At 45.9% G+C, this 20,439-nt stretch overlaps 1 protein-coding gene across 2 annotated transcripts in view; it reads left to right on the top strand.

Annotated features, from left to right (window-relative positions):
• Positions 1 to 20,439, top strand: part of MICU1 (mitochondrial calcium uptake 1) — a 542,154-nt gene that overhangs the window by 490,894 nt on the left and 30,821 nt on the right. For both annotated transcript variants that reach the window (XM_069240390.1, XM_069240391.1), the window contains exon 11: positions 13,688 to 13,777. In XM_069240390.1, the coding sequence (XP_069096491.1) occupies positions 13,688 to 13,777 (90 nt within the window). The remainder of the gene's footprint in view (positions 1 to 13,687; positions 13,778 to 20,439) is intronic.

The following is a 20,439-nucleotide window of genomic DNA, read 5'->3' as shown; positions in this document are numbered from 1 at the left end:
TTTAGATGCAGCTGTTCATCAGCCACATGCGCATGATGAAGGGCAAAGCCGTCCACAATAGAATGCTGTCAAAGTGAGTCATTCTTTGCATTAAGATATGTTATGCACTGACAAAGAAGGATCCTCCCGAAAGACATTAGAGCTCATTCTACCACAGCTAAGTCTACTTCTGCTCTGTCTAGGGGTGTACCCGTTGTAGATATTTGCAAGGCAGCAACTTGGGCTTCCCACCACACTTTCGCAAAACATTACTGCTTGGATTCATTAGTGAGGAGGGACTGCGATTTTGCTCTTTCTGTGTTGCAGGACTTCCTGGTATAGCCAGCCACCATAAGTGCGGGACCGCTTAGGGACCTTATTCAAAAGGTGAGGAAACCAGAGGTAGATTTATCAATCAGAAGGATAAGAAGTTACTTACCTTCAGTAATGCCTTTCCTGGTGCGTACAGTGTCTACCTGTGGATTCCTCGCAATCCCACTTGCCTCCCTGCTGCCTGTTTGGTTATGCCAAGAAAGATATGATATGTATATTGTTATATGTATTTCTGGCGAATTGTTTGTACAGATTGTGTGTGTGTGTGTGTGTACATACAAATTCTTGTATTGAGTTTGCACATGTTGTACTTGTGGTGTTGGTGTTCACCCGTTCGCCTCAGTCACTGCAAAAAAACAAAGTGGGTGAAACTGATGTCAGCACGCCAGTGGGGACTTCTTATGGCTCTGATGACATCAGTCAGAGTCACGTGCGTAGCTGTTCCATTGTGACGTCCTCGTCGACATGGAGAGCTAGAAAGAAAAACTTTCCGTTGAATGCTGGTGCATTGGAAGTTTTCAAAAGGTGAGGAATCCACAGGTAGATAGTGTATCCACCAGAAAGTGTTACCAAAGGTAAGTAACTTGTACGTTTACAGACCCCATGGTGGGGGCTTTCTAAGTGCATAGCAATGTGCTTTAGCATTCCTCAATGAGAATTTTTATCCATTAACACTGTGATGACGGAGGCAGCATTTACACTTGGGATGCGACCTGTGACCTTTTCTCAAACTGACTGTTAACCCGAGTCCTTACAGGCAAAGAAGGTACAAGTGACAAATTATATTGTATGCAGGGCTACTGGAATTATGCAATTGTGAGGTTGCAGCATTTTTCGCATAACCATAGATTTACTGTATTTGCCACATAATTCATCTGCTGCATAATCTGTAAATTTAAACAATTGTTTTTTTTAAAATCTGAAACGGTTCAAAAGTTCCTAAATACGCAGCAAAACTTGTGACTAGGCAGTGGAGGACCCTTTGCAAAGCTTGACTGGTTAACTATCTGTTACTTATTGCTTTATTTGGGTGTTATGCTTGTACTAATGAGGTGCAAATAATGCCCAGATAGTGCTTATAAGTGTAAAAAAGACACAATAATTAACAATGTCACAAAATGGGCCACATTATCTCATAATTTGCCTTTTGTTGCCGCATAATTTACTCTGCTCTACCTCATAACTTGGTTCTCCGTTGTCGCATATTTCCAGTGGCCCTGACTGTATGGAATTAAATGTTCGATGGCATCTGTCGCTGTAGATACGCATGTTCTGCAATAGCTCGCCATCTGGTGTTGGGCCGGAGTGTTACAAGTTGTTTTTCTTCGAAGAAGTCTTTCGAGTCACGGGACCGAGTGACTCCTCCTTTTGTCTCCATTGCGCATGGGCGTCGACTCCATCTTCGATTGTTTTTTTTCCGCCATCGGGTTCGGACGTGTTCCTGTCGCTCCGAGTTTCGGAACGGAAAATTAGCTAATTTCTGAAGATTTTCGTCGGTATTGTTGCGTTCGGGATCGGCGTACTTAGATTCCACACCGCATCGAAGATCGAAGAGCTCCGGTGCCCTTCAGGGTAGTTTTTCGATCCCCCGTCGGGGCCTGGTCGGCTCGACCGCGTGCTGAAGAACGCCGATGGAACGGACCCCGTTCCGTTTCTGCCCCAAATGCCACAATAAATACCCCTACACAGACCAACACTTGGTCTGCAACCTGTGCCTGTCACCTGAGCACAGCGAAGACACCTGCGAGGCCTGTCGTGCGTTCCGGTCCCGAAAAACACTCCGAGACCGTCGAGCCAGAAGACTTCAGATGGCGTCCGCACCGACAGCCCAACAGGAGTTCGAGGAACAGGAAGAGGAAGGTACCTTCTCGATCCAAGACTCAGACTCCGAAGGATTCGACGATACACAAACCGTGAGTAAGACGTCAAACCACACAGACACATTTACAAGGCCCAGGGGACGCCACTGCCATCCGGCCATGGCTCCACCCATAAATTCGGTGACCGACCGTCGGCACCGAAAAAGGCCCAAACAGTGCCGAGGTCGTCCGACTCCGGTCGAGACACCGGCACGCAGCCTTCTCGGGACCGAGAAAGTGCTGAAGACAAGCCTCGACACCGAGATGCCGGTGTGGACACGGCTCGACGCCGAGACAGCGGCACCGAAGCAGATCGACGCCGAGAGGTTTCGGCCCCGAAAAAGAAAAGTCACCTCGGAGCCGAAAAAACACGCAGACAAGGTTTCGATGCCGAAACAAACTGCAAGCGACCCAGCTCCAGGCTCTTATACAGAAGAGCACTCGCTAACCTCCCAAATGCAAAAGCATAGGTTTGAGGAAGAGCTACAAGCAACTGATGTGGACCATACGCAAAAGCGTATCTTCATACAGCAGGGGACAGGAAAAATAAGCACCCTTCTCCCTATTAGGAGAAAGAGAAGGTTGGAGTTCCAGACTGAACAGACACCACAACCAAAAGTGGTGAAAAGAGTTACCCCACCACCCTCTCCTCAGCCCGTGATTAACGTCTCACCAGCACAAACTCCATCACTCTCCCCAGCTCACACCACCATGAGCCAGGGTGACCAAGATCAGGACGCATGGGACCTATACGACGCCCCAGTGTCAGATAATAGTCCGGAGGCATACCCTACGAAGCCATCTCCACCAGAGGACAGCACCGCGTATTCTCAAGTGGTGGCTAGAGCAGCACAATTTCACAACGTAAGCCTCCACTCAGAACAGGTCGAGGATGATTTTTTATTCAACACTCTCCTCCACCCACAGCTCGTACCAAAGCCTGCCTATGCTCCCTGGTATGCTCCGGCACGCAAAAGACATCTTTAAGGAGCCGGTCAAAAGTAGGGCAATCACACCAAGGGTGGAAAAAAAGTATAAGGCGCCTCCTACAGACCCGGCTTTCATCACTACACAGCTGCCACCAGACTCTGTCGTTGTAGGAGCAGCTAGGAAGAGGGCCAACTCTCACACATCTGGAGATGCACCACCCCCAGATAAAGAAAGCCGCAAGTTCGATGCAGCTGGTAAAAGAGTCGCAGCACAAGCTGCAAACCAGTGGCGCATCGCGAACTCCCAGGCACTACTTGCGCGCTATGACAGAGCCCACTGGGACGAGAGGCAACATCTCATTGAACATCTGCCCAAGGACTTACAAAATAGGGCAAAACAAGTGGTTGAGGAGGGACAGGCCATTTCCAACAACCAGATCCGCTCCTCCATGGACGCTGCAGATACAGCTGCACGGACAATTAATACATCTGTAACTATCAGAAGGCATGCATGGCTCCGAACGTCTGGATTTAAACCAGAGATTCAACAAGCAGTTCTCAATATGCCTTTTAATGAAAAAGAACTGTTCGGTCCAGAAGTGGACACAGCGATTGAGAAACTCAAAAAAGATACGGACACTGCCAAAGCCATGGGCGCACTCTACTCCCCGCAGAGGGAATTACAGCACATTCCGTAAAACGCCCTTTCGAGGGGGGTTTCGGGGTCAGAGCACACAAGCCAGTACCTCACAAGCAACACCGTCCAGTTACCAGGGACAGTATAGAGGAGGTTTTCGGGGACAATATAGAGGAGGGCAATTCCCTAGAAATAGAGGAAGATTTCAAAGCCCCAAAACCCCTACTACTAAACAGTGACTCACATGTCACTCACCCCCTCCACACAACACCAGTGGGGGGAAGAATAGGTCATTATTACAAAGCATGGGAGGAAATCACTACAGACACTTGGGTTCTAGCAATTATCCAGCATGGTTATTGCATAGAATTTCTACAATTCCCTCCAAACATACCACCAAAAGCACAAAATTTAACACACCATTCCAATCTCCTGGAGATAGAAGTGCAGGCACTATTGCAAAAGAATGCAATCGAATTAGTGCCAAACACACAACTAAACACAGGAGTTTACTCACTGTACTTTCTGATACCAAAGAAGGACAAAACGCTGAGACCAATCCTAGACCTCAGAGTAGTGAACACTTTCATCAGATCGGACCACTTCTTGTAGTGTGACCATGTGGAAGTATTGCCATTGCTAAAACTACACGACTACATGGCAACTTTAGACCTCAAGGACGCTTATTTCCATATACCAATACACCCATCGCACAGGAAATACCTAAGGTTTGTATTCAAAGGAATACATTACCAATTCAAGGTTCTGCCTTTCGGATTAACAACCGCACCAAGAGTCTTTACCAAATGCCTAGCGGTAGTCGCTGCACACATAAGAAGGCAGCAAATACATGTGTTCCCATATTTGGACGACTGGCTAATCAAAGCCCATTCGTTCATAGAGTGCTCAAATCACACAAATCAGATCATACAAACCCTCTTCAAACTCTGGTTCACCGTCAACTTTACAAAATCCAACATTCTGCCGCGCAAGGTACAACAATACCTAGGAGCCATAATAGACACATCAAAGGGAGTAGCCACTCCAAGTCCACAAAGAATTCTAAATTTCAACACCATCATACAACGCATGTATCCAACACAAAAGATACAAGCAAAGATGGCATTACAACTCCTAGGCATGATGTCTTCATGCATAGCCATTGTCCCAAACGCAAGACTGCACATGAGGCCCTTACAACAATGCCTAGCATCACAGTGGTCTCAAGCACAGGGTCACCTTCTAGATCTGGTGTTAATAGACCGCCAAACTTACCTCTCGCTTCTGTGGTGGAACAACATAAATTTAAACAAGGGGCGGCCTTTCCAAGACCCAGTGCCACAATACGTAATAACAACAGATGCTTCCATGACAGGGTGGGGAGCACACCTCGATCAACACAGCATACAAGGACAATGGAACGTACATCAATCAAAACTGCATATCAATCACCTAGAACTTCTAGCAGTTTTTCAAGCACTAAAAGCTTTCCAACCAATAATAGTTCACAAATACATTCTCGTCAAAACAGACAACATGACAACAATGTATTATCTAAACAAGCAGGGGGGGACGCACTCCACGCAGTTAAGCCTGCTAGCACAAAAGATTTGGCGTTGGGCAATTCACAACCAAATTCGCCTAATAGCACAATTTATACCAGGGATCCAAAATCAACTCGCAGACAATCTCTCTCGAGATCACCAACAGGTCCACGAATGGGAGATTCACCCCCAAATTCTGAACACTTATTTCAAACTCTGGGGAACACCTCAGATAGACTTGTTTGCGACAAGGGAGAACGCAAAATGCCAAAACTTCGCATCCAGATACCCACACGAACAATCCCAAGGCAATGCCCTATGGATGAACTGGTCAGGGATATTTGCTTACGCTTTTCCTCCTCTCCCTCTCCTTCCTTACCTGGTAAACAAACTCAGTCAAAGCAAACTCAAACTCATATTGATAGCACCAACTTGGGCAAGGCAACCCTGGTACACAACGCTGCTAGACCTATCAGTAGTACCCTGCATCAAATTGCCCAACAGGCCAGATCTGTTGACACAGCACAACCAAAAGATCAGACACCCAGATCCAGCATCGCTGAATCTAGCAATCTGGCTCCTGAAATCCTAGAATTCGGGCACTTACAACTTACCCAAGAATGTATGGAAGTCATAAAACAAGCTAGAAGGCCATCCACCAGGCACTGCTATGCAAGTAAATGGAAGAGGTTTGTTTGCTACTGCCATATTAATCAAATACAACCATTACACACAACTCCAGAACATGTAGTGGGTTACTTGCTTCACTTACAAAAATCTAACCTGGCTTTCTCTTCCATTAAAATACACCTTGCAGCAATATCTGCATACCTGCAGACTACCTATTCAACTTCACTATATAAGATACCAGTCATTAAAGCATTCATGGAGGGCCTTAGGAGAATTATACCACCAAGAACACCACCTGTTCCTTCATGGAACCTAAATGTTGTCCTAACTAGACTTATGGGTCCACCTTTTGAACCCATGCACTCCTGCGACATACAGTTCCTAACCTGGAAGGTGGCATTTCTCATCGCCATTACTTCCCTAAGAAGAGTAAGCGAGATTCAGGCGTTTACAATACAGGAACCTTTTATACAACTACACAAAAATAAAGTCGTCCTAAGGACCAATCCTAAATTTTTGCCAAAGGTTATTTCACCGTTCCATCTAAATCAAACAGTGGAACTTCCAGTGTTCTTCCCACAGCCAGATACCGTAGCTGAAAGGGCACTACATACATTAGATGTCAAAAGAGCATTGATGTATTACATTGACAGAACAAAAAACATCAGAAAGACTAAACAACTATTTATTGCATTTCAAAAACCTCATGCAGGAAACCCAATATCAAAACAAGGTATAGCCAGATGGATAGTTAAATGCATCCAAATCTGCTACCTTAAAGCTAAACGACAGCTGCCCATTACACCAAGGGCACACTCAACCAGAAAGAAAGGTGCTACCATGGCCTTTCTAGGAAACATCCCAATGCAAGAAATATGTAAGGCAGCCACATGGTCTACGCCTCACACATTCACCAAGCACTACTGTGTAGACGTGTTATCCGCACAACAAGCCACAGTAGGTCAAGCCGTATTAAGAACATTATTTCACACTACTTCCACTCCTACAGGCTGATCCACCGCTTTTGGGGAAATAACTGCTTACTAGTCTATGCAGAACATGCGTATCTACAGCGACAGATGCCATCGAACTGAAAATGTCACTTACCCAGTGTACATCTGTTCGTGGCATCAGTCGCAGTAGATTCGCATGTGCCCACCCGCCTCCCCGGGAGCCTGTAACAGTTTGGAAGTTACCTTCAATTATTTATATATGTATCATCTCAACCTTAAATAGGTGCATACTTAGTCACTCCATTGCATGGGCACTATTACTACAATTCAACTCCTACCTCACCCTCTGCGGGGAAAAACAATCGAAGATGGAGTCGACGCCCATGCGCAATGGAGACAAAAGGAGGAGTCACTCGGTCCCGTGACTCGAAAGACTTCTTCGAAGAAAAACAACTTGTAACACTCCGGCCCAACACCAGATGGCGAGCTATTGCAGAACATGCGAATCTACTGCGACTGATGCCACGAACAGATGTACACTGGGTAAGTGACATTTTCATTATGTAGCGCTTATTACCCTTGACAAGGGGTCGCAACAGCTATATACACACTCGTGGGGGAGAATTTTTTTTTAATTTTTTTAATGGTATTGCAGTGATTCAGGGTCTATCGAGCACACCAGAAATTTTTATCAACAGCATTTTGCATTCTGGGGCACTCGTGTTTTCGCTTTAAAAAATTCAAAGTACTGGCTAAAAAGTCAGTGCATGCAAAGTGATATTGGGTAATATAGGTCTGGACAGCAGTTACTTTATTTCGGTGGTTGACAGTAGGTGGCACCAGCATTTATTGGTGGAGTCAGGGTTTTTTAAAAGATACTCCTGTGGGAATTCCCTGCGTGAAATATTCCTGGCTACCAGGTGTATCCCAAAAGGAAGGCCAGCCATGGTCCAAGCGTTGATGTTGCCTGAGTGTCTGTCGGGCAGTACTGGCATCAGGGTGATGGTTTCAAAATAACATCATGTCACACTGTACTTTAACAGTCAGGCAGTTACTCTTAACACTCCCTACAAAGGCAGCAGAGGAGAGTAGCCCGTCACTGTGCTCCTCTACCTCATGATTGCTACCCAGCTCAGTTTGGGTCGGGCCGTACTTGCACCACAGTAGGAACACTCATGGTTTGCAATATTCCACTGCAAGTACAGTACAGATACCTCCCATTCTTTGAATGTCTGCCTAAAGAGGAGATTTTAAAGCTCAGGCTTGGTACCATAGATAATAGTTCATATTAACACCAGTGAGGGACTCTGAAGTTGAGTGGGAATGATATCTGGGCAAGTACACTTAACCAGCCCCATTCCACATTAAAACTTGGTTTTGAGAATTAAACATTCATGGGTCATAGTTGATTTCATAAAAACACACAGAGAACAGTCATTGTTATTGACACACCAAAATATTGATATGTATATTGAACATCCATTTCAATACAAGGCTAAACATTAAATTCTCTTTCTGAAATTCTTAAAATCATGATTACCCACTGGTCTGGCCCTTCAAGCACCACTGCCAAGAAAATGTGATTTGGTACCCCCAGATTTCCACTATGACCCCTACTTAGGGCGCGACAAGGTGAATTCAGCCATTCCCTCATACCATGGGAGCCCCCTTGGGTCAACCAGTAAGTCAGACCCTAAACCATTCCAGAGCAACACAAAATTGGACGTTCCTAGCACACTTTCGAAGATGGACCTTGGGAACCTGGCCATATTTTGGTCCAGTGGTGGTAGACCATTTCCCAAATCAACCATGGGCGTTATTAAAGAAGCACATACTGGTAGTCAGATAGTTACTGTAGCGCTGCAACTGCAGCCACGTGCAGACCACTGCCCCTCTACTCCTCCATAAAGTAATATTAGAGCCAAATCTAGAATTCACCTGACCTTATAGAGGACCCATGTTTACTCTGGCCGTTGCCGGCTCTCTGGAACCTGTGGAGAGTTTGAATTTTCACAGACAATGGCAAGAACTGCAATTAGGCACCACCACCCTTCTCCCACTGGCCCCTACCTAGATGCTGATGGCTCCAACATGGAAGCCCCCTTTGTTCATATTAGTTTTTTCTCCTTGCTTTTCTGCCCAGCTCCACTTATTCTTTCCCATTTTCTGCAGTGCATTTTGACTTCTACTAGATCATCCATAGGTAGTCACCTGGGCTTCAGCACTGCTCTTTCTTTCATACTACTTTCTGCCCCTGTAGTCACACTCTCCATGTACAGATTCTTTTTCCCTGTTCCCAGGAACCTTAAACTGAAGTTGATTAGCACTTCTAGAGATGCACCAGAAAACGTAGAAGATATAAGTGAGTGCCTGCACAGATAAAATTAGTTGCTGCACATGAGTAGGGCTCTGTCATAAACTGACTACCTCCTATTGAAGAGTGGAGCTCGTTCACAGATAGTTTACCTTTTTTCTGTATTTTTTTGTAACACAAACTCGACCTGAAGGTAATGGAGCAATTTACAGGAGAACCAGTGACATTACACAAGCTTGCATTGATATTTTTCAGCAGATTAACAGATTTAACCAGAATCAGGATATGTTGAGTCGGCACCAGACTCATCAGTATTTAAGGTAAAGGAACATGAGCTCCTTACTGGCTGGTGGTGCAGGTGGGTCTAGCCAGCTGGAGCTACAGCATTCCAGTATGAGGGGGCTGCAGTTTGATGGGCATGCTTTCACCCTCCTTTGACCAGGTCTTCCTCTGGTTGCCCACAAATCTCTCAATCTAATCATGCAGCAGTGTATCTACTGCTATTGATGCTCACCATAACAAGATTCAGTCTATTTTTACACAGCTTCAGCTCCCTCATAAGTTTGTGTGACATTATTTACCGTAATGCATTTGTGGTGCAGCAAATGCTCATTTAAATGTTGGTCTCTTTCATTCAGAGTAAAAGAAAATGTGACGGAGTGTAAATGTGGCCTTGTCAAATATCTGTGAAATATATTTACCCTGTAACCTTCAAACAAACGCACATTATAGTTGTAATTTGCAATATTGATGCTTTCCTATCACATCAGCACATAACTATTTCAAGAAAGAATTGTAGTGCCAAAGACTGAAAAAAGATTAATCAACCCTTTGTACACTATTTTAAATTATAGAATATACCCCATTAGAAAAGGTACTCCTCTTTTGGAAAATTATGTGTTCCACCCTGATAGGTACAACGCAGATGCACCATTATTAAAAATCATTACATTGTTAAGAACTATGTAAATATTTGTTAAATATCAAGTTATACTTTAACCTATAGTGAATATGCACATAGACAAACCTCAGCCTTAAATGAGAGATAACATAATCGAGGGAAGACACTTGTTAAATACCTACAATCTACAATACTTTACATTCAGTCTACTCACAAGACATCACAAGAAACACAGTATAATTCCTATGGAAAAATGTCAAAAGAATACAAGTGCTCACAAGGATTAGTGAAGGTGAATTTAGGAAGCATTTTCAATTCTTAACCTTTTTTGAATGTTATATTACATAAACTAAGGAAGAATATGTGGTGTAGTGACTAAGTCGACATGCTAACCTGGTTTTGAAACCTGCCTGGTAGGTGACCTAAAATTGGGTGTAATTCAAAGATTTAAGCTTTCATTTGGTGTATGCAATCTTGCTTCATCTTCCATTACGTCTCACAATATGCAACACTCCACTGCTCCCCACCTAAGAATGTGCTATAACCACATAAGCACATAGTTTTTTACATTGTGAATGTATCCTCCTTACTCCACTCTGAATGTTCCCCCCCATTTGAGCTCTTGACAAACCCCTCCCTCATTTTGTGACATTCGGATAGAAGTCCCATATACATTTCTTTGTCCCAACACATCACACATTTATTAGCTTTCATGCAAGTCTAATTCTTGATGTCTGTGGGAACACTTCCTTGTGTTTGTTTATTGGGAAGTCCCCCATTCACATCTTCTTGTTCCATGGAATTATTTGTGTATTTAGATGCTTTTGGTAAGACAAGACACCTTTCCAATTAAAGCTTCAGTGCTTTCTTTACTGTGTGTCAGACCTGCACACATGCACAAGACTTGGTCAGTGACAACCATTTTGCAGACTTCTGAGGCTTGCAGGTGTAGTGAATACTGTTTAACATCCAGCAGTGCCTAATGTCTGAGTGGAAATTCTAGGCAAAGCCAATAGGATTGGCTATAATGTGCTGAAGACTGAAAATGCTGTCTGCATGCATTAGCCCATTAAACCTAGACATATTGACAGTGTGTGCTCTTATACTGGTTCTGAGGATGTGTTCTCGCACATTGCTTGACATTGTAGCCCCACCATTGTGGCTTGAAATACTAGACTCTCCTCAAAGTTTGTGTCTAGATGTGCCCCTGCTGAACAAATAGGATTTTTTTTTTTCATCTAAATTTAGAGAAAGATTAGGTAGGAGAAGGTTAATTGGAAATCGCTGTAAGGGTTTGTGTTCACTACTTGAGGAAACGCTCTCATTTTTATATACACCTATCTTTTTAACGAAGGTTGAGTTCTTAACTTGGTGTCCAAATAAGGCATCTGGTCTTAAGTGGCGATGGTGCTTTTTAGGGTCGAGCCTGCGTTTCGCTTGTGAGACGCTTTAGGAGTTAGTAAAGCGCTCTCGGAGCCCCATTCACGTCACGTCAGTTGTCTTTCATTGGTTCGTGGACTTGCCTGTTAAAATCTGCTTGCTTTCATTAGTGGAAGTCATGCCTTTTCCGGTGCTTAGCCCTCCTCGAGCGCAGCAACCAAGTACTGAAAACATGCGAGGCTCGCTGTTTCCTGTCAGATTTGTGGACTACATTTTATCTTTTGTTCGCAGCGCGATCTCACTTGGCAGAAGTCGAGCGATTTGCAAAACATCGCCCCAGTTACATAGTTAATTGCACTTTTGCCGATAGGTTTCATTACGAGTGAATTGTAGCAGCGCGATCGTGGTGTTTTTTTTCTTTCAATGTGGAAAGAATAATCCGGTTGGGAGTTTACAACTGCTAATTGCTGTAATTCGGAGAAATGCGAAACCCTAGTGCATTGCAAATGCTTGTTTAATTTCTTAATGCGTTTTACTTGAATATGGAGACCCAATCGTTTAAGGTCCATGAACTTTTAAGACTGAAGTCAGCATTTCTTATGTTTAATAACTGGTGGGCTAACCTTCTTTTTTTCAGTTGCCTACCTCTAACCATTTTTTCCGGGGTATAAATATGTTTTTGGCGTTTCTCAGTCCTTCAGTGACAGAATACTATTCTCATGATGAATTTGTTTCTCCCAGTGTCCTAAAGGTGACAAAGGAATAGCGATTTGGGAGTTCTAACATCCTCTCGCATACATGCTACTAAAGCAGTTTGATAGGCAGTCATCTAACTGACAAAGCAAAAACAGTTCATTTTTTGCGTTGTGAATCTTCGAGCCCAAACTACGTATACATGTAAAATACCTAAAAATCCTATCCAGTAAGACATATAATTGGTAACCTACTCCCCAGTACTAAGACATTTTACGTACACATGGACCCGGCAATAACCGAATATTGGTGTACCTGAATTTTCAGTTGCACAGCGCCAAATTAATCCAGCTGATATACCTATGCCACCCCAATACTCTTCACACACACAGACATTCACAGCTAACGACGTACCACACTAGACAGCCCATCCACAAGACCAGGCACGTAAAACAGCACCAAACTTGTACAGTTAGCAAATCAATTCCACTTCAAAAGTGAATCCCAGAACTCTGGCAAGGCAGTGGACAGGCTTCACCCCATGAGATGGAATACAGCCCTAGGGTCCTCTCCTCTCGCTCATCTCAAAACTCCTCGTAGTGGTTATCCAATGGCACTTAACCTTTGGCAAATGTTTACCGAGCAATTCACTGAAAAGACCTTTTATTCCACACACCCAACAGTTACACCCGAGGGTGTCCCCACATGCTGACTGCCCTACAAAAGCAGCAAGTTAGCAGAACTGCGCTATACAATTTTAACATATTTAGCGGTTGCTTGTCGGATTGCTTTCACTTTAAGAAATCCTGGCCAATAACTGATCGTGGGAGGAATGCAGATTTAACCTGATCTATTTGTTGAAGTTACTTAATACTATTGCTCTTTTAAGCTGTAACCATAGGATATCTTTGATTTAGGTGAATCACGCCAGGCTAATTGATATTTTGATTACAGGGGCGGTGTGCTTTTTGTCCTGTGAAATCGTTAGGTAGCATCTCAGTTTTACAGTGGTAGCACAGTAAAACATGTCGGGTTAGTCCTTGTGACTGTGCAAGGAACAGGACTGGAAGAAATCTGAACCTCAACATCTAACAATGGTAAATATGGTGTCCATGATCTAGCTCATGTGGCTAGAGTGGCACACACTATTTCATGCAATAATGCCTTTTAACTCTGAAGCCAAGATAAAGGTCCCTTAGCACCTAAAAATATTAGGAAAATGGTGAAGGTCTTCAAACCCTCAAAGTTAGGAACATCTCCATAAGGTAGATACTGTGTTGAATAATTTAATTTATTGTGATATAGATGCATTGCTCGTGACATTTAATTTGTTTTAACTTTTAAGTTCTTCTGTTACTTGCTGATGTAATCAAACTATGCAGAGTTGATATCTAGAGATTTAGTTGTTTTGCTAGTGAAGGCAATGCCCATGATACTGTTCTGACGTACGACAGCAGCACTTATCTATAAATTTACTTTCTGTGATTGATGATGCATTAGCAGGTGTAAATGACTCGAAAATTTTTGTCTTTCAGTCACCATGCAGCAGGTCGCCAGAACAGTGGCAAAAGTGGAACTGTCGGACCATGTGTGTGACGTTGTTTTTGCGCTCTTCGACTGTGATGGTGAGTGTTGAATTTAGAACTGTTAAGTATTTAGAAGTACAGGCAAGGTTGAACATGAAAAATATAGACAGTTTCTGGGTCCGATTCATTTTTTTTCTCTTACCACAACCCATTTTCTTGATCTAAAATGCACATAGTTTAACAAAAAATAAGAAATGCATTTCAGATGTTTTCCATTTATAAAAATATAGCTAAATGTGTCAACTGGCACTCCCAGTGTTACTTTAAGTTTCAGTACTTAGTTAAAAAAAAAAAACAGGAATAACTTTAAAGTTTTTTGCTTAAAAACTAAGACGATCTTCTCTTCTAAGCTGGCTTTCTTTGTATGATAAGCATAGGTGTTAAGTGAACTGACATATGGCAAAGCTTCTTGCACCTGACCTGGTGCTCTCTAGTCCCAGATACCCCCTGGAACTAAAACGTCGTGCAGAATGCTGCTCTCCCATATGTGCTCTGCCTGTACAGCACGTAGAACAGATGGACTGTCTCACCTGCCGCTCTTGAAGTCTTCTTCGGTACCTTACTCATGGAAACATGCACGAAGCCTCACTCTCTGGTTCCCTTCATGTCCCAAGCTCTTTCTGGGTGAGAATCTCCCATTGGTAAAGCAGTTGCAGTGCACTGGAGCCCAGAGGGGCCCATTGAACCCTGATAATTGTTATATATCTGATAGACACTTCTAGTTGCAGATTCCTTACCTTTTGAATTCCCCCAGGCATCAGACTGGATCCAGAGACTTTTTCTTCGAGCAGTACCTCTGCGTGCCGTCAGGTGGCGTCGGTATACTCTGAGGGCATCGGTGGCGACGTGTTCACCTTGATGACATCGCAGTCGTATATAGGCGCCACCCCGGCGTGCTGACGTCAGTTCTTTTCTTTCCACGCCAGCCTACACTCACATCTAGAGAGCAGCTATCTGTAATTTTTTGACTACAACAACTTTTTTGTCGAACACTTTTGACTAGGTTGTGAATGCATCGAGGGATGTCCCTCAAGACCGGTTTTAAGCCCTGCAACTAGTCCCAAATGATGTCAGTGACGGATCCGCACCTCAAAGTTGTGCTCCGAGTCATGAACCCAAAAGCTTTGAGGGAGCGGTCCCTAAATGTAATGGCGGCCCGACACACGACTCCTTGGTGCTCACGGTCTTGTTCGAGAGTAAGGTCTTGAGACCGGCCACAGAGTCACCACCACTCTTCGTCCTCTAAGTCATCGGACATTCGGGTCATAAGAAAAGAAGTTGAAGAAGAACAAACGTTCTTCGACTTAACCCCTTCGCTCAGATGATGCGGCGATGGAAGAGCGTCAACACTCTAGGCCTCCGTCCACGGAGCCTCCATCTGGGTCCGCCCCGCGCTTCCCCGACTTCCCGGGAGCCGGAGCCACCCCTGCCCAGCTAAGAGTTTTATTAGGCAATGCTCCTCATTTTTGGGCAGACTGACCCACCTTTGGTACCCTCGGGCACAGGTGAGTCGATGAGGGGCCCCTCAGGTTCAAAGTCGTCTGCTTCGGCCACGGCTCCCGAGGGCTCCTCCAGATCCAATCCCGGATCGCCCTGACACGGGTCGTGCCACAGCGACCTTCCCTGGCGTTGGGTCAGATGTCGACGCTCCCGACGTCTGGTGGGCCCACAATCGACGTCGATCCTATTCTCATACTCGATGACCTTGAGCTGGAACAACGTCGCTCGATGCCGATTCTGTCTTCTTTGGGCTCTCCTGGGCCCAGGGTTGTTCTAGACCCTTATACTTAGGGGTATGGATACAGTGAGTTTGGAGGGGCCCACTGGACCCCCTTTAGAAAACCAGCTTGACCCCCAAATGGACTGGGTGCAGGATTTGGGTGATGTCAGTGGTACAGACACCTCCCCTGACACTGGTTTGCGCTCTCCTCCTACCGTGGTTATGGAGGAGGGCGCCACATACACCATGGTGGTGAGAAGGGCGGCTGGGGTCTTGGACCTTGAGCTACCTTCTGTGATGGTTAGCCCTAACATCCTAACAGACGTGCTTCAGCCGGGGTCTTCCACATCAGAATCCCTTCTCCCCTTTAATGAGGCACTGATGGACGTCCTTTTGGGTACTTGGTCCAAACCCATCACAGGGGCTCCTGTGAATTGGACGATTGCACACCATCGCCTGCTCCAACAGACCCAAAATTCCTCACCCAACACCCCACGCCTGAGAGCCTTGTGATCTAGGCTCCCTCTTCTTCTTCCTCTGGCACATCCCCTGCTCCCCACCCTGGATAGGGAATCAAAAAGACGGGATAATTTGGGGAAGAAATATTTTTCTTATTCCAGTCTAGCGCTACGGTCAGTGAACACTGCAAGCTTTTTGGGCCGCTATTCCCATACTGTCTGGGATACGGTTGAGCAGGTGCTGCCTACAGTTCCGTAGGAGACCCAGACTGTCCTCTCCCAAGTGCTCGCAGATAGGAGAGATGCAGCCAAGTTCCTCATCCCCTGTGGACTGGATACAACAGACTTTCTAGGCAGATTGGTTGCATCGATGGTGGCCCTAAGACGTCACGCCTGGCTGAGAACACCTGGCTTCTCGGGGATGTCCAGAAAACGTTGATGGACATGCCCTTTGATGGCTTCCGTCTCTAAGGAGACCAGGTGGATTCTGCGCTCGCACGCTTTAAGGATTCCCGAGCCACGGCCCGGTCCCTTGGCCTAGCACCTGCCCTTAGACCTCACCAGTCCGCCTCTCGCTCCTTTCATAGCTTTGGAAAGGGCACCCAACTGCGTCCTTTTCCACTGAGCCATCAATCCACACATGCTGTACAGCCCCTGCGCAGCTGCGGGATCCCACGATCTTGGGAATCAGGGAGCCAGCGGGTCGCCCATTCCAATCCCCAGCCCCACCCCCTCCTCCTCTGTCTCCAAACCTTCCTACTCCATCAGAACACCTGGATCCAGTTGGAGGCAGGATTCACCATAATCTGCCCGACTGGAAATCCATTACCACGGACAGGTGGGTCCTCCAGATTGCTTGGAAGGGCTACTCCCTCCCTTTCGAGTCTTCTCCAGCCACGCCACCTTCATTCAACCACATACCGGAGGATCACATGGCACTTCCTGCTTTTGGCCAAATGAGGTATAGAGAGGGTCTCTGCATTAGACGTAGGTTGTGGTGGTTGTTCCTGCTACTTTCTGGTCCCAAAGTAGGACAAGGGCCTTCGTCCTATCTTCGGTCCCTCAATTTCTTCCTCAAAAAGAAGTTCAAAATGCTAACATTGGCTCAGGTCTTATCTGCCCTAGACACAGGAGACTGGATGATATCGTTGGACTTGCAGGACGCACACTTCCACATCCCCCGTCTTGCCGGCCCACAGATGTTACCCAAGATTTGTGGTAGGCCTCGAGCACTTTCAGTTCACTGTGCTCCCCTTTGTCCTTACCAGCACCCCTCGGGTGTTCACAAAGGTGATGGTAGTGGTTGCAGCTCATCTGCGCAGGTTAGGGGTCCCAGTCTTCCCCTACCTCGACGACTGGCTGATGATGGCGGATATGCCCCAGAAAGTAGTCTCCCACCTCCAGACTACAGCGAGCCGCTTGCGTTCGCTGGGGTTCACTATAAACACGCTGAAGTCACACCTGATTCCTTCTCAGATGCTCCCTTTCATAGGATCTGTTCTGGCCACAATGCAATTTCGAGCTTATCCTCCCAAAAAGCGAGTCCAAGATATTTGGGCCATGATACCGATGTTTCAGCCACTGTCCTGGATTTCTGTGAAAATGAGACTGAGGCTGCTGGGCCTCATGGCCTCCTGCATCCTGCTGGTTCAAAAGGCCAGATGGCATATGCGGTCTCTGCATTGGGACTGGAAGTTCCAGTGGGTGCAGCATCAAAGGAGACTCTCTGACAAAGTCCAAATCTTGGAAGGAACTGGAAAAGATCTTCAGTGGTGGCTAACTAATCGAGATTGGGTCAACGGCTGATCCCTCTCCTTTCCCCAACCAGACCTCACAGTAGTGACAGATGCGTCACTCCTGGGATGGGGCGGCCACATGGGAGAGGCAGAGATAAGAGGCCTCTGGTCTACAGCGGAATTTGGGCTTCATATCAATCTATTAGAGTGCTGTGTGATTCGACTAGCATTGAAAGCATTTCCTTCCTCTCTCAAAGGGAAAGCAGTGCAAGTGTTCATGGAAAACACCACATGTGGTATTGCAGCAAACATGGCAGAGTGGGGTCGTGGACTCTTTGTGATAAGGACCTTCGTCTCTGGACTTGGCTGGAACATCAGGACATTAACCTGGTGGTTCAACATCTGGTGAGTTCCTTGAACGCCAGAGCAGACGAACTCAGCAGACGCTGCATAGTCTATCACTAATGGGGTCTCCATCCGGAGGTGGTGCAAGGTCTCTTTCAGCAGTGGGGAGAGCCTGAGTTAGATCTCTTTGCCTCTGCAGAGTTTCCAAGGCGGCACTCACTCGGGGATGCCTTGCGTCTCGAGTGGAGCTCAGGTCTTCTGTACGCCTTTACACCCGTACCGCTTCTGCCCACAGTTCTGAAGATCATGCTCAGGTCTTCTGTACGCCTTTCCACCCGTACCACTTCTGCCCAGAGTTCTGAAGAAGATCATGCAAGACCGGGTCGCAGTTATTCTGGTGGCTCCGGTCTGGGCACAAAGCGTCTGGTATCCCGAGCTCTTGAGCATGGCCATAGTTCCTCCGATCAGACTGCCCATTAGGAAGGATCATCCACCCGAACCTGTCCCCTCTCTGCCTCCTTGCGTGGAGATTTAGCGACGACAGTTGATGGCTTTTAACCTTCCACCCAAAGTCTGTAACGTCATCTTGACAGCCAGGCGCCCCTTCACCAAAACGGTGTATGCCTGTCGTTGGAAAACATTTGTGGCATGGTGTATCAACAAATCTGTTGATCCTCTCTCTGCACCTCTTTCTGAAGTTCTGCTCTTTGTCCTCTCTCTTGCCCAACAGGGCTCTGCTGTGGGCACCCTCGAGGGCTATCTTTCTGGTATCTCTACCTTCCTGAGACTACTTGACCAACTTTCTTTATTCAAATCTCCCAATGTAGAGATTTTTCAAAGGCATCCGACATCTCTTCCTACCTATCCCATTTATCATGCCTCAATGGGATTTATATTTAATCCTCACATATCTGATGTGCACTACATTCGAGCTGCTTCGTAGCTGTCCTTTACAGCTCCTAACCATCAGGACTGCCTTGTTGGTTGCCATTACTTATGCTCGCAGGGTAAGTGAGCTCCAAGCTCTGTCATCTAAACCACCTTTTCTGGCAGTACATCCTGACAAAGTGGTACTCCGCATTAAGGATTATTTTCTCCCTAAAGTGGTAACATCCTTCCATGTGGGTCACTCAATCACCTTACCTACTTTTTACCCACCCCACATCCCTCACATAAGAAGGAGAGACTCCACCGCCTGGAACCAATAAGAGCGTTGGAGTTCTACCTTGATCGTACTAAAGACTTCTGGGTAGACGATCAACTCCTACCCTTTCGTCACCCCCACATAACCCACAAGGTGTTGCCAAAGAGAACCATTTCATGATGGGTCCTCCTATGCATCAAAATGTGCTACGCTTTGGCAGAGAAGCAACCCCCTGAGGGTTTTCGAGCTCACTCAACTAGGGCAACTGCAGCTACCACAGCGTTAGCACGAGGCATTCCAGTACTGGATATCTGTCAGGCAGCCACATGGGCATCTCTGTACACATTCACCAAGCACTACTGCCTGGACAGTCAGGTCCGTAGGGAAAGCTACTTTGGTCGTTTGGTCCTACAGGACTTCCTGGTATGACCTTGGTTCGCAGCCCACCTCCAGGGATGGTATTGCTTGGGTATCTATTCAGAAGGTAAGAAATCTGAAATCTGCAACTAGAAGTCTCTATTAGATGTCAAAGTTACTTACCTTTGGTAATTATATATTTGGTAGAGGCGTTCTAATTGCAGATTCCTAACCGACTTGCCCATCCTCCCCGCTCTGCAAATTGATTTCTATGGGCAGGAACTTTCCTTGAAGGGCCCTAGCTTTGGCGCACCACTATCAGTGTTCTTCATGACTCCGCGATTCTGGCGTGGAAAGTCGTAAAAAGAAACTGACATCAGCACGCTGGGGTGGTGACTATATACTACTGCAAAGTCATCACGGTGAACAGGACGCCACCAACACTCGCGGAGTCGGGAATTCAAAAGGTAAGAAATCTGTAACTAGAATGTCTCTACCAGATATATCGTTATCGAAGGTAAGTAATTTGTATTTTACTACCCCAACAGCATTAAAAGGCCCATTGTTCTTGATTGTACTGGGGCCCATGGCATCCTCTCTACAATACTTGATCTTCGTTATGGGGACTCATTTGTGAAAGCATAGCATCTTCTGGGGCTCATCACCAAAAATTCCTTCGAATGGGAAAAAAAAAAGGACTCCTTTATTGTGGCTGTTTGTTTCCAGCCATGAATAAACAGCCACAATAAAGGAGGTATTGCATATCTGATTGTGACTTCCAGTTGCAGATTCCTTACCTGAGAATTTCCCCCAGGTGCCAGTCTGGATCTGGAGATTTTTCTTTGAGCAGTACCCTTCTGTGCCATCAGGTGGCGTCTATCGACTCTCCGTCCATCATTGGCGTCGTGGTCACTGTGATGACATTGCGGTTGTATATTGGC

The sequence above is a fragment of the Pleurodeles waltl genome, chromosome 6 (assembly GCF_031143425.1).
Source record: "Pleurodeles waltl isolate 20211129_DDA chromosome 6, aPleWal1.hap1.20221129, whole genome shotgun sequence".
In the NCBI taxonomy this organism is placed as follows: Eukaryota; Metazoa; Chordata; class Amphibia; order Caudata; family Salamandridae; genus Pleurodeles; species Pleurodeles waltl.
Note: the sequence above shows the minus strand (reverse complement) of the source record. Positions and strands in the feature narration are given on the sequence as shown.